The 13,541-nt window shown below is 39.6% G+C and overlaps 1 protein-coding gene across 4 annotated transcripts in view; it reads right to left on the minus strand.

The window, feature by feature from the left end:
• The window catches only part of fancm (FA complementation group M), a 125,877-nt gene that overhangs the window by 56,723 nt on the left and 55,613 nt on the right, over nucleotides 1-13,541 (minus strand). For all 4 annotated transcript variants that reach the window (XR_005946289.1, XM_041214698.1, XM_041214699.1 and 1 more), the window contains exons 6-10: nucleotides 12,273-12,405; nucleotides 5,586-5,696; nucleotides 3,977-4,075; nucleotides 2,787-2,977; nucleotides 650-856 (exon numbers count right to left, since the gene is read on the minus strand). Coding sequence is in view for 3 of the 4 variants with exons in the window: in XM_041214698.1 (XP_041070632.1) it covers nucleotides 650-856; nucleotides 2,787-2,977; nucleotides 3,977-4,075; nucleotides 5,586-5,696; nucleotides 12,273-12,405 (741 nt within the window). In the remaining variant the exon portion in view is untranslated. The remainder of the gene's footprint in view (nucleotides 1-649; nucleotides 857-2,786; nucleotides 2,978-3,976; nucleotides 4,076-5,585; nucleotides 5,697-12,272; nucleotides 12,406-13,541) is intronic.

A 13,541-nucleotide genomic window follows, 5' to 3' on the forward strand; every position in this document is an offset into this window, starting at 1 on the left:
ATGCAACTCTGTAGGAAGTGTTTTTGCGTAGACAGGGTACGCCATTCTAGATAAACTTACCTCCAATCAATTAATTTATGGAGCTTATAGAAATTTTTTCAGATGACCACATAGGTCGGTTAGGAAATCAGTAAAACAAATCCACTGCAACAATTGGCTACATTACTTTAGAAAGGTTTGCCAGTTCAATCTTTAATAGATATAATCAAATAAGCAAGTAACAAGACCAAACTAAATAGTTTATGGATTAATTCATTTCTCCTATTTACAGCTTGTCCCCCAACTAATCATACAATGGTTTGCACACAAAATAACAGACTTGCATTAATGTTCCTCTAAATATTAAGATAAATTTTCTTACAAAATTTTAATGTACATTTAAGCTCCCCTACTTCTGAATCTTTGCCCTAGACATTTTGAGACACATATCACATATACTGCATAGGCTCTTAAATGCTGAACTGATTAAGGACAGCTGAGTGTTCAGAGTAGATAGATCATTAATGTAAAGTAAACATAGCATAGTCCCAAAGATTGATTCTAATGTGATGCACATAGAAACTAAATTGTTGTAATAGACACAAACAAAATTACAACAACATTAAGATTTTTTTCCCCCTAATCATACAAAGTAATTTTCTAGATATACCCGCTCTTCTCGTCCTTCTGCAAGGAGGACCACAATCCTGCCTTGACGCTTCCGGCCAGTTCGACCCATTCTTTGCACCAAGCGTATGGGACTCTTTTGAGCATCAAAGCAAATAATGAGGTCAACTTCACCAATATCTAATCCTTCTTCACCTACGCATGTAGAAACCAATGTGTTATAACCACCTTCACGAAAGCGTTTCATAACCTGACAATAGAAAAAGTGGAAATAGGGAATTTTTAAAGCAATGTTGTATATCATTACTAAGGTATTAAGATGTTCTGTCTTTCCAAAACAAGACAACAGCAAACTAACTTGCCCTAAAATCTCACTTTGACCCTGACCAGAAATACACCAATTATAAATGTCCAGATAACTCTCATTTTTATCAATATTTTGATTTCAACTATTGATTGTGTATAGATTATTTTCTGACTTGCCAGCAAGGCATTTATGATGCAAGTACACCTCCAAATCCTATTGTACAATGCTGAAGATTTTACACAAAGTATGAATAAATTAAAATGAAACTTAAATTGCTATCTTCTGGAACAAGAACATTAACCAGAAAACTCCCACTGTGAATACATAATTAAAACATACTAGTCACCCTCCTGTGGTCATGCACACGGATAGTTTTCAGGTGAAACAGTATTAAAGGGTAAGGGCTATTTGGCTAAAAGTGTGCAGACATAATTAAGACTCCATTTTAAAGTCTTCTTCTATTTCCATTATAAATTTCTATGCATACTTTATGATGGAAGTTGTGTATGTAAATTTGTTGTACTGAAATTACATTCCTCCACCTGTGGCAGCACTATCAAATTAATGGTACGCAAGACTGCAACCAAACTGAACAAGGGCTTGGTCTGTATTGTCCTGTTTGTTCAGTACAAAACTAGAGCCATGATAATAGAGACATGCAAGGCTTTTGAGACCCCTAGTGTGGACTATTATGCACAATTCAGGTCAAACACCCCATCCCCCCCATTAGTAGGTACACAGAAGGGCAATAGGACAACTCGCAATCTAAGTGTTTTGAGCTTTAAAGATGGACTGTGTGATTTGCTGGAGAGGTGTAAACCTAGACAGTCAGTTTCAGATATTTAGTAATAGAAAAGGCATCAATAATCTGCAAATAAATTGACTGTTTGATGTGCCAGGTGGAACCATGGCCACCCATTTGAATTGGCAAAGCAGGAAACGAAGTTCGATGTTAAAGGAGTTTATTTTTCCTCAGACTGTGATCGACTTATAGGCTGGATTCTAGAGATCACAGTGAGGACTGTTTCCAAGAAGATGGCATTAGACAATGTTTGAAAACTCTGACTACAACTGAAACAAATAAGTGCTGAGTTTAAGAGCCCCTTGGTGTTGACCTGATTGCTTTGGAGGGATCAGGATAGCTTTTTAAAAAAAACAGGATTTCCAAATTGGCTCTGTACTTGTCAGGAGGTCTTTGTGGAGGAGAAAGTGTAGTAAAGATAGTTTTTTTCCTCAATCTTATGAAGTGTGCCTTAATTTAAAAAAAAATGACCTGGATTGCCAGATAATTTAAAATGGTCACTGGTCTCAAAGTCCCTTTATGGAATTTGCAAGAAACAAGTTGGCAGCAGTGAGGGTCTTGAGATTTTGGATCTAAAATTCTATTGCACAGCTCGTTCATGGGATGTGGGCGTCGCTGGCTAGGCAACTTTGCCCTCATGTGTTCATTTAAGAGTCAACCACATTGCTGTGGGTCTGGAGTCACATGTAGGCCAGACTAGGTAAGAACAACAGATTTCATTCCCTAAAGGAATTAGTGAACCAGATGGGTTTTTACAACAATCAACAATGGTTTCAAGGACTTTCAATGGTTATCACTAGACTTATAATTCCAGATTCTTATTGAATACAAATTCCACCATCTGCAATGGCGGGATTCGAACCCGAGTCCCCAGAGCATGGGTCTCTTGATTAGTAGTCCGGTGACAATACCACTATGCCATTGCTTCCCATTATCACAACAGTGTCTTTATATACTCCAATTTTTCTGTCTCATTCTTACTATACTGATAGTTTGACAGTACATTAATTGATTACGTGCATCACTAAATAATTTTCTTGGAAGACTTTTTGACACGTGCATTCGGGTTACCTCAAGTTGTTCCTTCTGCGTAAACCCCTTTGTGTTCTTCCCTGAAGAGTGCCCGACAAATGTCATGACTCGCACAAGAGGGTCATGCCTGCTGAGCATTTCAGCAATCTCCTGAACACTGTCCCGGAATGAGGAGAAGATCATAACACGAGTATTTACACCACCAACCTTTCCTTCAGAAGTATTTGGACCTGAAAAGTGGCCAATTAAAGTGTAGATAATTAGCTTAACAGTCAATGAAGAAACACAAGGAACCATAGCACTGATCCCAAATGGCCAAACCTGGCACACAGAGGGAATGCTGGTTGGAAAATTGATGGCTCAATTTCTTTAACTATTTAAATGAAATCAAAATCAGGAACTGCGAGCACCAATTTTCTCATCAGCACTCTGAGCATGCTCCATGTCAGGATCACCCAATTGGAAGAACCATCCTTCCATATAATATTTTTGCCAACTAATTCCCTTTGAACCTTGTTGGACATCAATATGGTTTTAAAATATGTTTTGCAACAAATAAAGCCATCTGCAAAACTATCGCCTAACAATTAATTTCTGCAAGGGTACTATTACATCATCTGATCCTCCGAGGTTCTCCACCATCTATAAAGCTCAGGTTAGGAGTTTGAGGAAATACCCATCAGTTAGTTCAAAGGGTGCAGCCACAACACTCGAAGTTCATCAACACCTCGATTGAAGTTGTCTGATTTATTGCCCCCATCCCACCACCCCGCTGCCTAACTTGGACCTCTACCAGAATTACTTCATTTTTACTGGGTCCTGGAATTCCCTACCAAATACCATAATGGGAGCAATATCACCAAAAAGGACTGCAGTAATTCAGGGAGATGGTTGATCTAGATATGCAACTAGGGGTGACAATAAATACAGCCTTGCCAATAGCTCTCAAATCTCAAGATTAAATAGCAATGGGAAATGTAAACAATGCCCACCATTGGTACTTCAGAATTTTATATCCAAACAAAGTAAAATAGATGCTTAACTACATTACAGCACCAAACAATGACTAAAAATGATGAGATTGTTCTAGAAAAGATAATACTTTGCTGGACATTTCAACAATATTATTTAGAAGCCTTTTAAATGAAAATATTATTTTAGTAAAAATATGAAATACACAAGTTCTTAGCTCTATGTGACAAACCAGTCAATGTCCAGATACACATTACCTCCAGATTTTGCCCAAGACTTGAAGTGGCTCACTACAACTTCTTCAAGCTTTTGTAATTTAGGGTGACTGTAGATGAATTGTTTTCTGTTTTCAGATCCTGAATAAAAAATTTTATGAAAGCATTTTGCTAATGAGGTAAATATTGACAAGGCACATACATAGAAGGTTGCAAATATAAAGGCACAAAAATTTCACAATGAGGGATAACCAAATTATGGCACAAATGAAGAAAGTCTTCAGAGTCTGGCAGAATTAATGACTAACAAAGGTATTCCTTGGGAATCGAAATGGTGACACTACCAATCCTCATTATATATTCCATATACGCTATAAGCAAAGAGGTACACAAAACTTTTTTTTAATGTATATAGTTATAGTAGACAGTATAAATCATTAGGACCAGATAAAGTCACTAATACACTGCATTATGCCAAATGAGTCAACTCTTATGTTTCTAGCTGGGGCAAACTTGAAAACATATTTTTGTGACAACTGAGTGTTGAACTACATTCCCAATGCAGCACCAAATTGTTTCAGAAGTGATTCAGGCAGCTAATAAATGTATAGATTCACTAGTCTTTGCAACAAAGTTGTGCACGTAGGCCACCATGAACATCACTTAGAATTTAGGGAAAAATACTGCTCTAATACATTATAGAAACTGTAGTTATATAGCAAACAGATGGTGCTAGACACCCTGGCAATTCTCAAGAAGGTGAGTCCACAAGGTTCTTTCCACTCGTGTAAACCGTCTTCCAGCAGTCAGGGCATGGTGAATGCAGATATGTTTTAATTTCACTTGACATTGCATTTTGTAAGTTGAATATTTAACATTTTCTAGCTAGGGTGATCCTAATAATCTGCAAAATGCATTGGTTGCAAACTACAACACCAATTTAATTAATGTGTACCACGGAAAAAATCCCAGTTTGATAAGCAGCCATTTTATCTGGGATCATTGTTTTTTTTTGCTTTAAGTTCTTACCACTTCCAGTTCTTTTACAATGCAAAAAATTCATCGTGTTGGATATAGGAACAGAAAAAGGCCAATCAGCCCCTCATGACTGTTTCGCATTCAGTTAGATCATGACCGATTTGCACCTTAGTTTTATAACTCTTAATACCCTTACCTAACTAAATCTATCAGTCTGTTTTGAAAGTTTCAACAGGCCTAGCCTTCAAAATCTCTTTGGGGAAAGAGAATGTTTCAGAATTCCAGCAACATCAACATAAAAATGTTCCAACATCTAAGTAAGATCAACCTGAAGTCAGGATCATTTGAAATGTGTTTTGAAATAGTTTGGGCAGTACAATTTCTCTCCCTTAATGTGATGTTCGTTATATGAAGCTCTTCTTGTAAATGGTGCAATATAAATGCAAGTTTTTTCTTTCTCTGCTTCCCCTCATCCAACACCCCGAATTTTCCCTTTAATGTAACTCCCTATGCCCTCCAGTGATGATGCAAGACACTATAACACTTTATCCACAAATTCAAAGAGATTTCATTTGAACCCATGCATTATTACAACATAATGGATATACATTGGAACAAAAGGAAGAGCAATATTAACAAACTATGCAAGAGAACATATAAAACATTACAGTACCTATTTGCGAACTGAAGAGATTGCTTCCATTTGAGAACATGGCTTTCAGCTGCTCATACATCTCCATAAAGCTGGTGTTTCTGCAGAGCTCATTTCGTGTTCGTGTCATCCCTGCAGAAAAGTATTAAATACGTTGCCTTTTTCCAATTTCGTCTTTATTTCAGGTGCGTGAAGTGCTTGTGGAATACAAGTCCTTACTTTAAAAAGATAGGCCTCTATTTATAAAACTTGCTAAAACTAGAACCTCGATTCAAGGGAGCTAATGTAAAAACACAAAATCAGAAAAAAAAACTGAATGTCATATTAGTTGGAACATTATATTTCTATGTGTGTTTCTGAAATGAGTGAAGTTCACAACTAAACTTAAGGAACAGAACAAAAGGCTAGGATTGATTCATCAACACGCCAGTTTTATAGCACTCAGCCCAATCACAAACCCTATTAAATGTATTTAATGTACCATACAAAAGTTCAGAATAGTCGTTTGGTAGTACAGATCTTGAGTATTGCTGAAAACAGCTCACCATCTTGATGTCTAAGCTCATCATCTTGCACTCATCAGGACAGATTCGCAATAATACCAATTGTTGGCCAATTTCTCTGAGAGTGTATTAGACCCAAGGTTGTGCCTGTGTTCATTTCCAAGCGTACTGATAATGCTAAAGCGAGGCACAGTCCCACAATCGAGTGAGCGTTTATGCAGGATGAGATTGAACAAATTGGTAGTAGGGTTACTAATTTACACTGTGCCCCACAATGCGGTTGGTCTTAGGCGTGCAAATTTCTTTCATCTTTTGATTTGAACTGTTTGTCCCATTATATTGCCTCAATAGATGGCCACACTACAAACAATACCCGCAGAAGCAGTTTAACAGCACAATCAATGATTGCCACCTATGTAGTGAATCTCTCTGACCACATACTCTCTGAAAGCAATGAGTTTGTTCTTGCACATGGCTTCAATTTTGGTATGCCTTTGTCCCACATCAAATGGGAAGAGGTATTTACAGAGTTCGAACTCCTCCATTCCTAACTATCCCGCCAAAAACCATCGTCCAATGAAGATGTTGAATCCTTGAAAGTGCACCTAGCTGATCTAGCTCATGTATGTTGCGGTATATACTGAACTTTATAGATTTTCACATGCTACGCAAATGTCTGGAAGCGTTGTGAGGCCTCAAGGCCAACCCAGAGATACACATCTGTAAACCCAACAAAGGGACTGGAAGAGTCCATTGGGCCTGCTAAGCATGACTGGACAGCCCTGCTCAAAAGCAAGTAACAAAAATGCTTGTTGGATTTGCTTAAGAATAATGAGCTGCCTGGTGCTATATATGATGGGGTGCATCCATCTGTGTACGGGCTGCCCAAGACACATAGAAGTAATGCCCCTTTACGTCCTATCTTATCCATGACTGGTTCTGCACAACATGAATTGGTCAAATGGTTGAGCGAGTTGCAACAACCAGTTCTGAGCAAGTTTTCCACATACACAGTGAAGGATTCCTTCACCTTTGTGAAGACCGTACAGGACTTGCATATCGATAGGAATGTTGTGCTCATGTGTTCATTCGATTTTGCTTGCTTATTCATCAATATACCACTCAAGGAAGCCATAGACATTTGCACCATGTCACTTTATCACGGCACCGCCATTGTCTGAATCTGTATTCTTTGAACTTATAAACTCAGCAACTCATCCAGTTCAGTTCAGTTTTAACACCACCACATATGCCCAAATAGGTGCTGCTGCCATGGGATCCCCTCTAGGCCCAGAAGTTGCTGTCATCAGCAAAGCAAGGGGCTCACCGCTGACCATGAAGCAACCTTGAAGTAAGCCTCATTGAGAGATCTAGCAGCCTCTCTGGCGAGAATTTTACCTCTATCACTGTGTAATGATACTGCAACTGATTGCAGCGTTCTATACTGGAAATTTCCAGTGTGAAGCTGGAGCGAAGTCATTAGTCATGCTTGGGCAGCATGACGGCAATCACGTTAAAGGATTTTTACAGATACCCAACCAAGAAACAAAATAAAATCAGTTTTAAAAGTAATTTGCTCCATGTTAAAAAAAACAATTGGGACATACACATGGGATGAAGGTAGAAACTAAAGTAGTTTGAAAAACTTCAAAATAATCTTAAAAAATGTATTAAATCTATATAATTTAACAGCACTCCATGATATAAAATTATTTTTTAGAGCAGATTCTAGTATTCACCAAATTTTATTAATCGCATTGACTTTGAAAACCCAGTTACCACTGACTGTACAAGGTGTAACTTTTTACAGTGTTTCTAACAGCAATGTGGAAGCGGGAGAATCTCACTGATTTCAATGATTGCCAGCTCTAAGACTAGGTTCAGAACAGGGTTTGGTGGTAGGGTGGCTGATGCACTTCCACTGCACAACCTGATGTGGAGCAGTGCTAAACTGAAGTTTCAAGATTTCTGCTCTATTCAGCAAATGCCCAATATCCTGAAGTTGTGGTCACTTTCAGAGTGACGATGACAGTTAATGCTGCGGGTTTGCCATCAACCACCCTCTAGCACTGTCAAATCCTTCAGTGCTAAATGTCAAATCAATGCACATTGTTTTTGGCCTCTCAGCTAAATAGATCCTTCTTATCCTCTCGATCTAGGCATCTCATAACTTTATACGTCTCCATGAAATCTCTTAACCTTCTCTGTTGCAAAGAAAACAAACAGAGCCTATCCAGCCTTCCCTCAAGCTAAAATTCTTCATTCTTGGCAATGTTCCCTTGAATCTGTTCTGTATCTTCCAGTACAATCACATCATTCCTTTAACGTGGTGACCAGAACTGTATGGAATACCCCAGCTGTGATTCAACTAGAGTTCTATACAGTTCTAGCATTACCTTATACTGCTCTTATACTCTACACCTTGGCCAATAAGGCATTCTGTATGCCTACTTAATCACCTTATCTACTTGCCCACTACCTTCAGGCATCTGTGGATCCCTCTATTCCTCTGCAGTTCTCAGAACCCTAGCGCTTATTATGCATTCCCTTGACTGTTTGCCCTACCCAAATGCACTACCTCACACTTCTCCAGATAAAAATAAAAACAAAAAATGCTAGAAAAACTCAGCAGGTCTAGCCGCAACTGTGGAGAGAGAAACAGAGTTAATGCTTCGAGTCCATATGACTCTTTTCCAGAGCTAGAGAAGTAGAAATGTAATGGATTTTATACTGATTAAGAGGGTGTGGAGCAGGTGAAGCCCGATAGAAGGTCTGGCATAGGTGAAAGCTAAGGAAAGGCTGACAAAGATGTCATGAGCACAAGACAAATGGTGTGTTAATGGTAATGCTAAAGACTAAAGAAGGTGCTGATAGCGGCAGAATGTGTTAATAGCAGAACAACGGTGAGCACTTTCTAAAAGCACAACATAGAAACAAATGATGGATGGCCCTGCAGGGTTGGGGAAAAGGGATTAATAAATACATTCTAAAAATGAAAATAAATAAAAACAAAAATTGAAATTAAAATTGAAAAAATGGAAGATGAGATGTTGTGCCTCCAGTTTGCATTACAAACTGGAGGAACAGCACCTCATCTTCCATTTAGGCACGTTACAGCCTTTTGGACATAACATTGAGTGCAACAACTTCAGACCCTGAACACACTCCTCCATCTTAACTCCTTTTTTTAAATCCAATTTTTTAATGTATTTTTATTTATTCATTCATTTTTTATCCTTATTTCCTCAACCGCACCCTGCCCACCCCCCCCCCCCCCCCCCCCCCCCCCCCCCCCCACACAGGGCCATCTGTCATTTGTTTCTGTGTTGTGCTTTCACAGAGCGCTCACCCTTTTTCTGCTATTAACACATTCTGCCACCATCAGCACCTTCTTTAGTCTCGACTACTATCATTAACATCTCATTTGTCGTGTCCATGACATCTTTGTCAATGCGGCGAAGAGCAATGGGAAGCTAGGGGATTGGGATGCCTACAAAGACCAACAGAGGATAACTAAAAATTAAATAAGGAGGGAGAAGATTAAATATGAGGGTAAACTAGCTAGTAATATATAAAAGAAGATTGCAAGAGGTTTTTTTTAAGATATATAATGGGTAAGAGAAAGGCAAAAGTGGACATTGGGCCGCTGGAAAAGTAATAATGAGGAACAAAGAAACGGCAGAGGAATTGAATAGGTACTTTGCATCATTCTTCACAGAGGAAGACAGGAGTAACATCCCCAAAATTCAAGAGAGTCAGGGGGCAGAGGTGAGTATGGTGGCCATTACCAAGGAGAAGGTGCTAGGAAAACTGAAAGGTCTGAAGATGGATAAATCACCTGGACCAGATGGATTACACCCCAGAGTTCTGAAGGAGATAGCTGAAGAGATACTAGAGGTGTTAGTGGTGATCTTTCAGGAATCACTGGAGTCAGGGAAGGTCCTAGAGGACTGGAAAATCGCTAATGTAACCCCCATGTTTAAGAGGGGAGTGAGGCAAAAGACAGGAAATTACGGGCTGATTAGCCTGACCTCGGTCGTTGGTAAGATCTTAGAGTCCATTATTAAGGATGAGATTTCAGAATACTTGGAAGTGCATGGTAAAATAGGGCAAAGTCAACATGGTTTCATCAAGGGGAGGTCACGCCTGACAAATCTGTTAGAATTCTTTGAGGTCGTAACGAGTAGGTTAGACAAAGGAGAGCCAAAGGATGTTATCTACTTGGACTTCCAGAAGGCCTTTGACAAGGTGCCGCACAGGAGGCTGCTCAGTAAGATAAGAGCCCATGGTGTTAGAGGCAAGGTACTAGCATGGATAGAAGATTGGCTGTCTGGCAGGAGGCAGAGAGGGGGGATAAGAGGGTCCTTCTCAGGATGGCGGCCGGTGACTAGTGGAGTTCCGCAAGGGTCAGTGTTGGGACCACAACTTTTCACTTTATACATTAATGATTTAGATGAAGGAACTGTGGGTATTCTGGCTAAGTTTGCAGATGATACAAAGATAGGTGAAGGGACAGGTAGTATTGAGGAGGTGGGGAGGTTGCAGAAAGATTTGGACAGGTTAGGAGAATGGGCAAAGAAGTGGCAGATGGAATACAATGTGGGAAAGTGTGAGGTCATGCACTTTGGTAGGAAGAATAGAAGCATAGACTATTTTCTAAATGGGGAGAGAATTCAGAAATCTGGAGTGCAAAGGGACTTGGGAGTCCTAGTCCAGGATTCTCTTAAGGTTAACTTGCAGGTTGAGTCAGTAGGTAGGCAAATGCAATGTTGGCATTTATTTCGAGAGGACTAGAATATAAAAGCTGGGATGTACTGCTGAGGATTTAAAAGGCTCTGGTCAGACCACATTTAGAATATTGTGAGCAATTTTGGGCCCCGTATCTCAGGAAGGATGTGCTGGCCCTGGAGAGGGTCCAGAGGAAGTTCACGAGAATGATCCCAGGAATGAAAGGCTTAACATATGAGGAACGTTTGAAGACTCTGGATCTATACTTGATGGAGTTTAGAAGGATGAGGGGGGATCTGATTGAAACTTACAGAATACTGAAAGGCCTGGATAGAGTGGACATGGGGAAGATGTTTCCATTAGCAGGAGAGACTAGGACCCGAGGGCACAGCCTCAGAGTAAAGGGAAGACCTTTTAGAACAGAGATGAGGAGAAACTTCTTTAGCCAAAGAATGGTGAATCTATGGAATTCATTGCCACAGAAGGCTGTGGAGACCCGGTCATTGAGTGTATTTAAGACCGAGATAGATAGGTTCTTGATTGGTAAGGGGATCAAAGGTTACAGGGAGAAGGCGGGAGAATGGGGTTGAGAAACTTATCAGCCATGATTGAATGGGGGCGCAGACTCGATGGGCCAAAAGGCCTAATTTCTGCTCCTATGTCTTATGATCTTACCCTAGCTCCCACCAATGCCTGACCTCTATCTTGCTTCACCTGCTCCACCCCCTCATAAACAGTATAAAATCCATTACATTTCTACTTCTCTTTAGCTCTGAAGAAGTTATATGGATTCGAAACATTAACTCTGTTTCTCGCTCTACAAATGTTGCCAGACCTGCTGAGTTTTTCCAGCATTTTGTATTTTCAGATTTCCAGCATCCGCAGTATTCTGCTTTTATCTTGATGCTTCTCCAGACTGAATTCCACTTGCCACTCTTCTGCCCCATGACCAGTCCATTCCTGCAGTCTACAGCTTTCTTCCTCACTATCAACTATACAGCCAATTTTGTATCATCTACAAACTTCTTAATCATGGTCCCTTACATTTCAGTCTAAATCTTCTCATGGTATATATCAATGAAAACGAACCTGGTATTGAGCCTTGCAGGAACATCACTGGAAACAACCATCCAGTCAGAAAAACACCTCTCCATTACCCTTGGTTTCCTATCACTGAATCAACTTTGGATTCAATTTACCACTATCCCTTGGATCTTGAGATTTTAACTTTCTAACTAGTCGCCATGTGGGACCTTGTCAAAAGCCTTATTAAAATCCATACAAATTACATCAAGTACGCTACCCTCATTAACCCTCCTTCCCCAAAAAATTCAATCAAGTTAGGCGGACATAACATTCTCTCAATAAGTCCATGCTAACTGTCAATCGCATATGAATGCCATGGACATCTATTAAGTAAGTTACCCATGCAGACAATAAGAAATATTGTGCTTCTTTGGTTCATTTGCCATATTACCTTTAGATCCATCCAGAATGCCTTCCAGGTAGTTATACAAGGATCGCATTCCCATTTGTAATAGAAGTTCATATCCATGATAAAGGCTAATACAAAGAGCATAATCTCCTTCCACCATACCTCGTTGAGCTCCCTGAAAAAATGAGAATTAATTCAGAATAATGGCAAGTTGATAGCGCTTATTACCACCTTCCCCAAAGTCTCCAGTGATTCTCATCATGATTATCTGCTATAGATATGGTTATGCTTTCGTTGCATGAGATTAAGACAACACATTTGCTCTTTCAAGTTTCTTCACATTCTGTCTCAGTGAACTTCATTTCAGTGCAGCTCTACAAGCTCTATACAACTTCTTAAAACATTTAATGATATTTGATTTTGTTTGGAAATTGAGTGACAACTCTTAATATCATAATTTTTAAAGGTACTTTTACTACACTCATACAGGTCAAATATCAATCTGAATTTCAGTTGATTTGATTTGCTCCTCCTTTGACAATACGATTTCACTTGAACAGTTTTGTTTGAAGCTTTTTTTGCACAGCAGCAAAATATTCAGAAGCTCCTATTTATCAAGGTCTACCCTCGATAAATTCCACAATTCTGGTGCAACTTTAAGGGACTTTTGATTGGAACCAAAGTATTTGATTCACACTGTAGCTTTCCAAGCCAACTGGATGGTTTGGTATTTTATCCTTAAACAGATGTCTATCATTGTCGGAGGAGGTGACAGGCTCAGATAGTAGACATGATCTTGGATCATCGGGCTGAACATTTTTGGAGCCTGCTAGAGGGAGCAAGAATGCAGGCAGGCGCAGAGAATTGCACAGGAGGTTGTGGAAGAGACTCCAGGCAGCAGGAAAAATGTAAGCGATTAAATCAGCGGCAGGAAGATAACAAAACAGGAAACTTGCCCATTAACAGCATTGTGAACATCCTTCCCATCTCATTTTTAAATGAGTGTCCCCTTATTCTGTCGTCGGAGATCTGGTGCAGGCCTGTGGCTGTTAGCTAAACCCAATTACGTGGTGGAAAACTCATGAATGTGGGTGACCTGGGCTTGCTGCTAGATCATGTGGTAGGGGCAGCTCTGACATTGGGAAGCCCGCATCACCTGAAGCCATACAGCAGCTGCCATTGTATTTAAAAGACAGCCAGCCCCGTGTTAGAGTTGGAAATCACCTTGCAGACTTTTTAAGAAAGTTCTGCAGTTTAAATCGCCATCTGAATTAAGCATTGATATGCTTAATTGCTCACTTGCATATAATT

The sequence above is a fragment of the Carcharodon carcharias genome, chromosome 20 (genome assembly GCF_017639515.1).
Source record: "Carcharodon carcharias isolate sCarCar2 chromosome 20, sCarCar2.pri, whole genome shotgun sequence".
NCBI lineage: Eukaryota > Metazoa > Chordata > Chondrichthyes > Lamniformes > Lamnidae > Carcharodon > Carcharodon carcharias.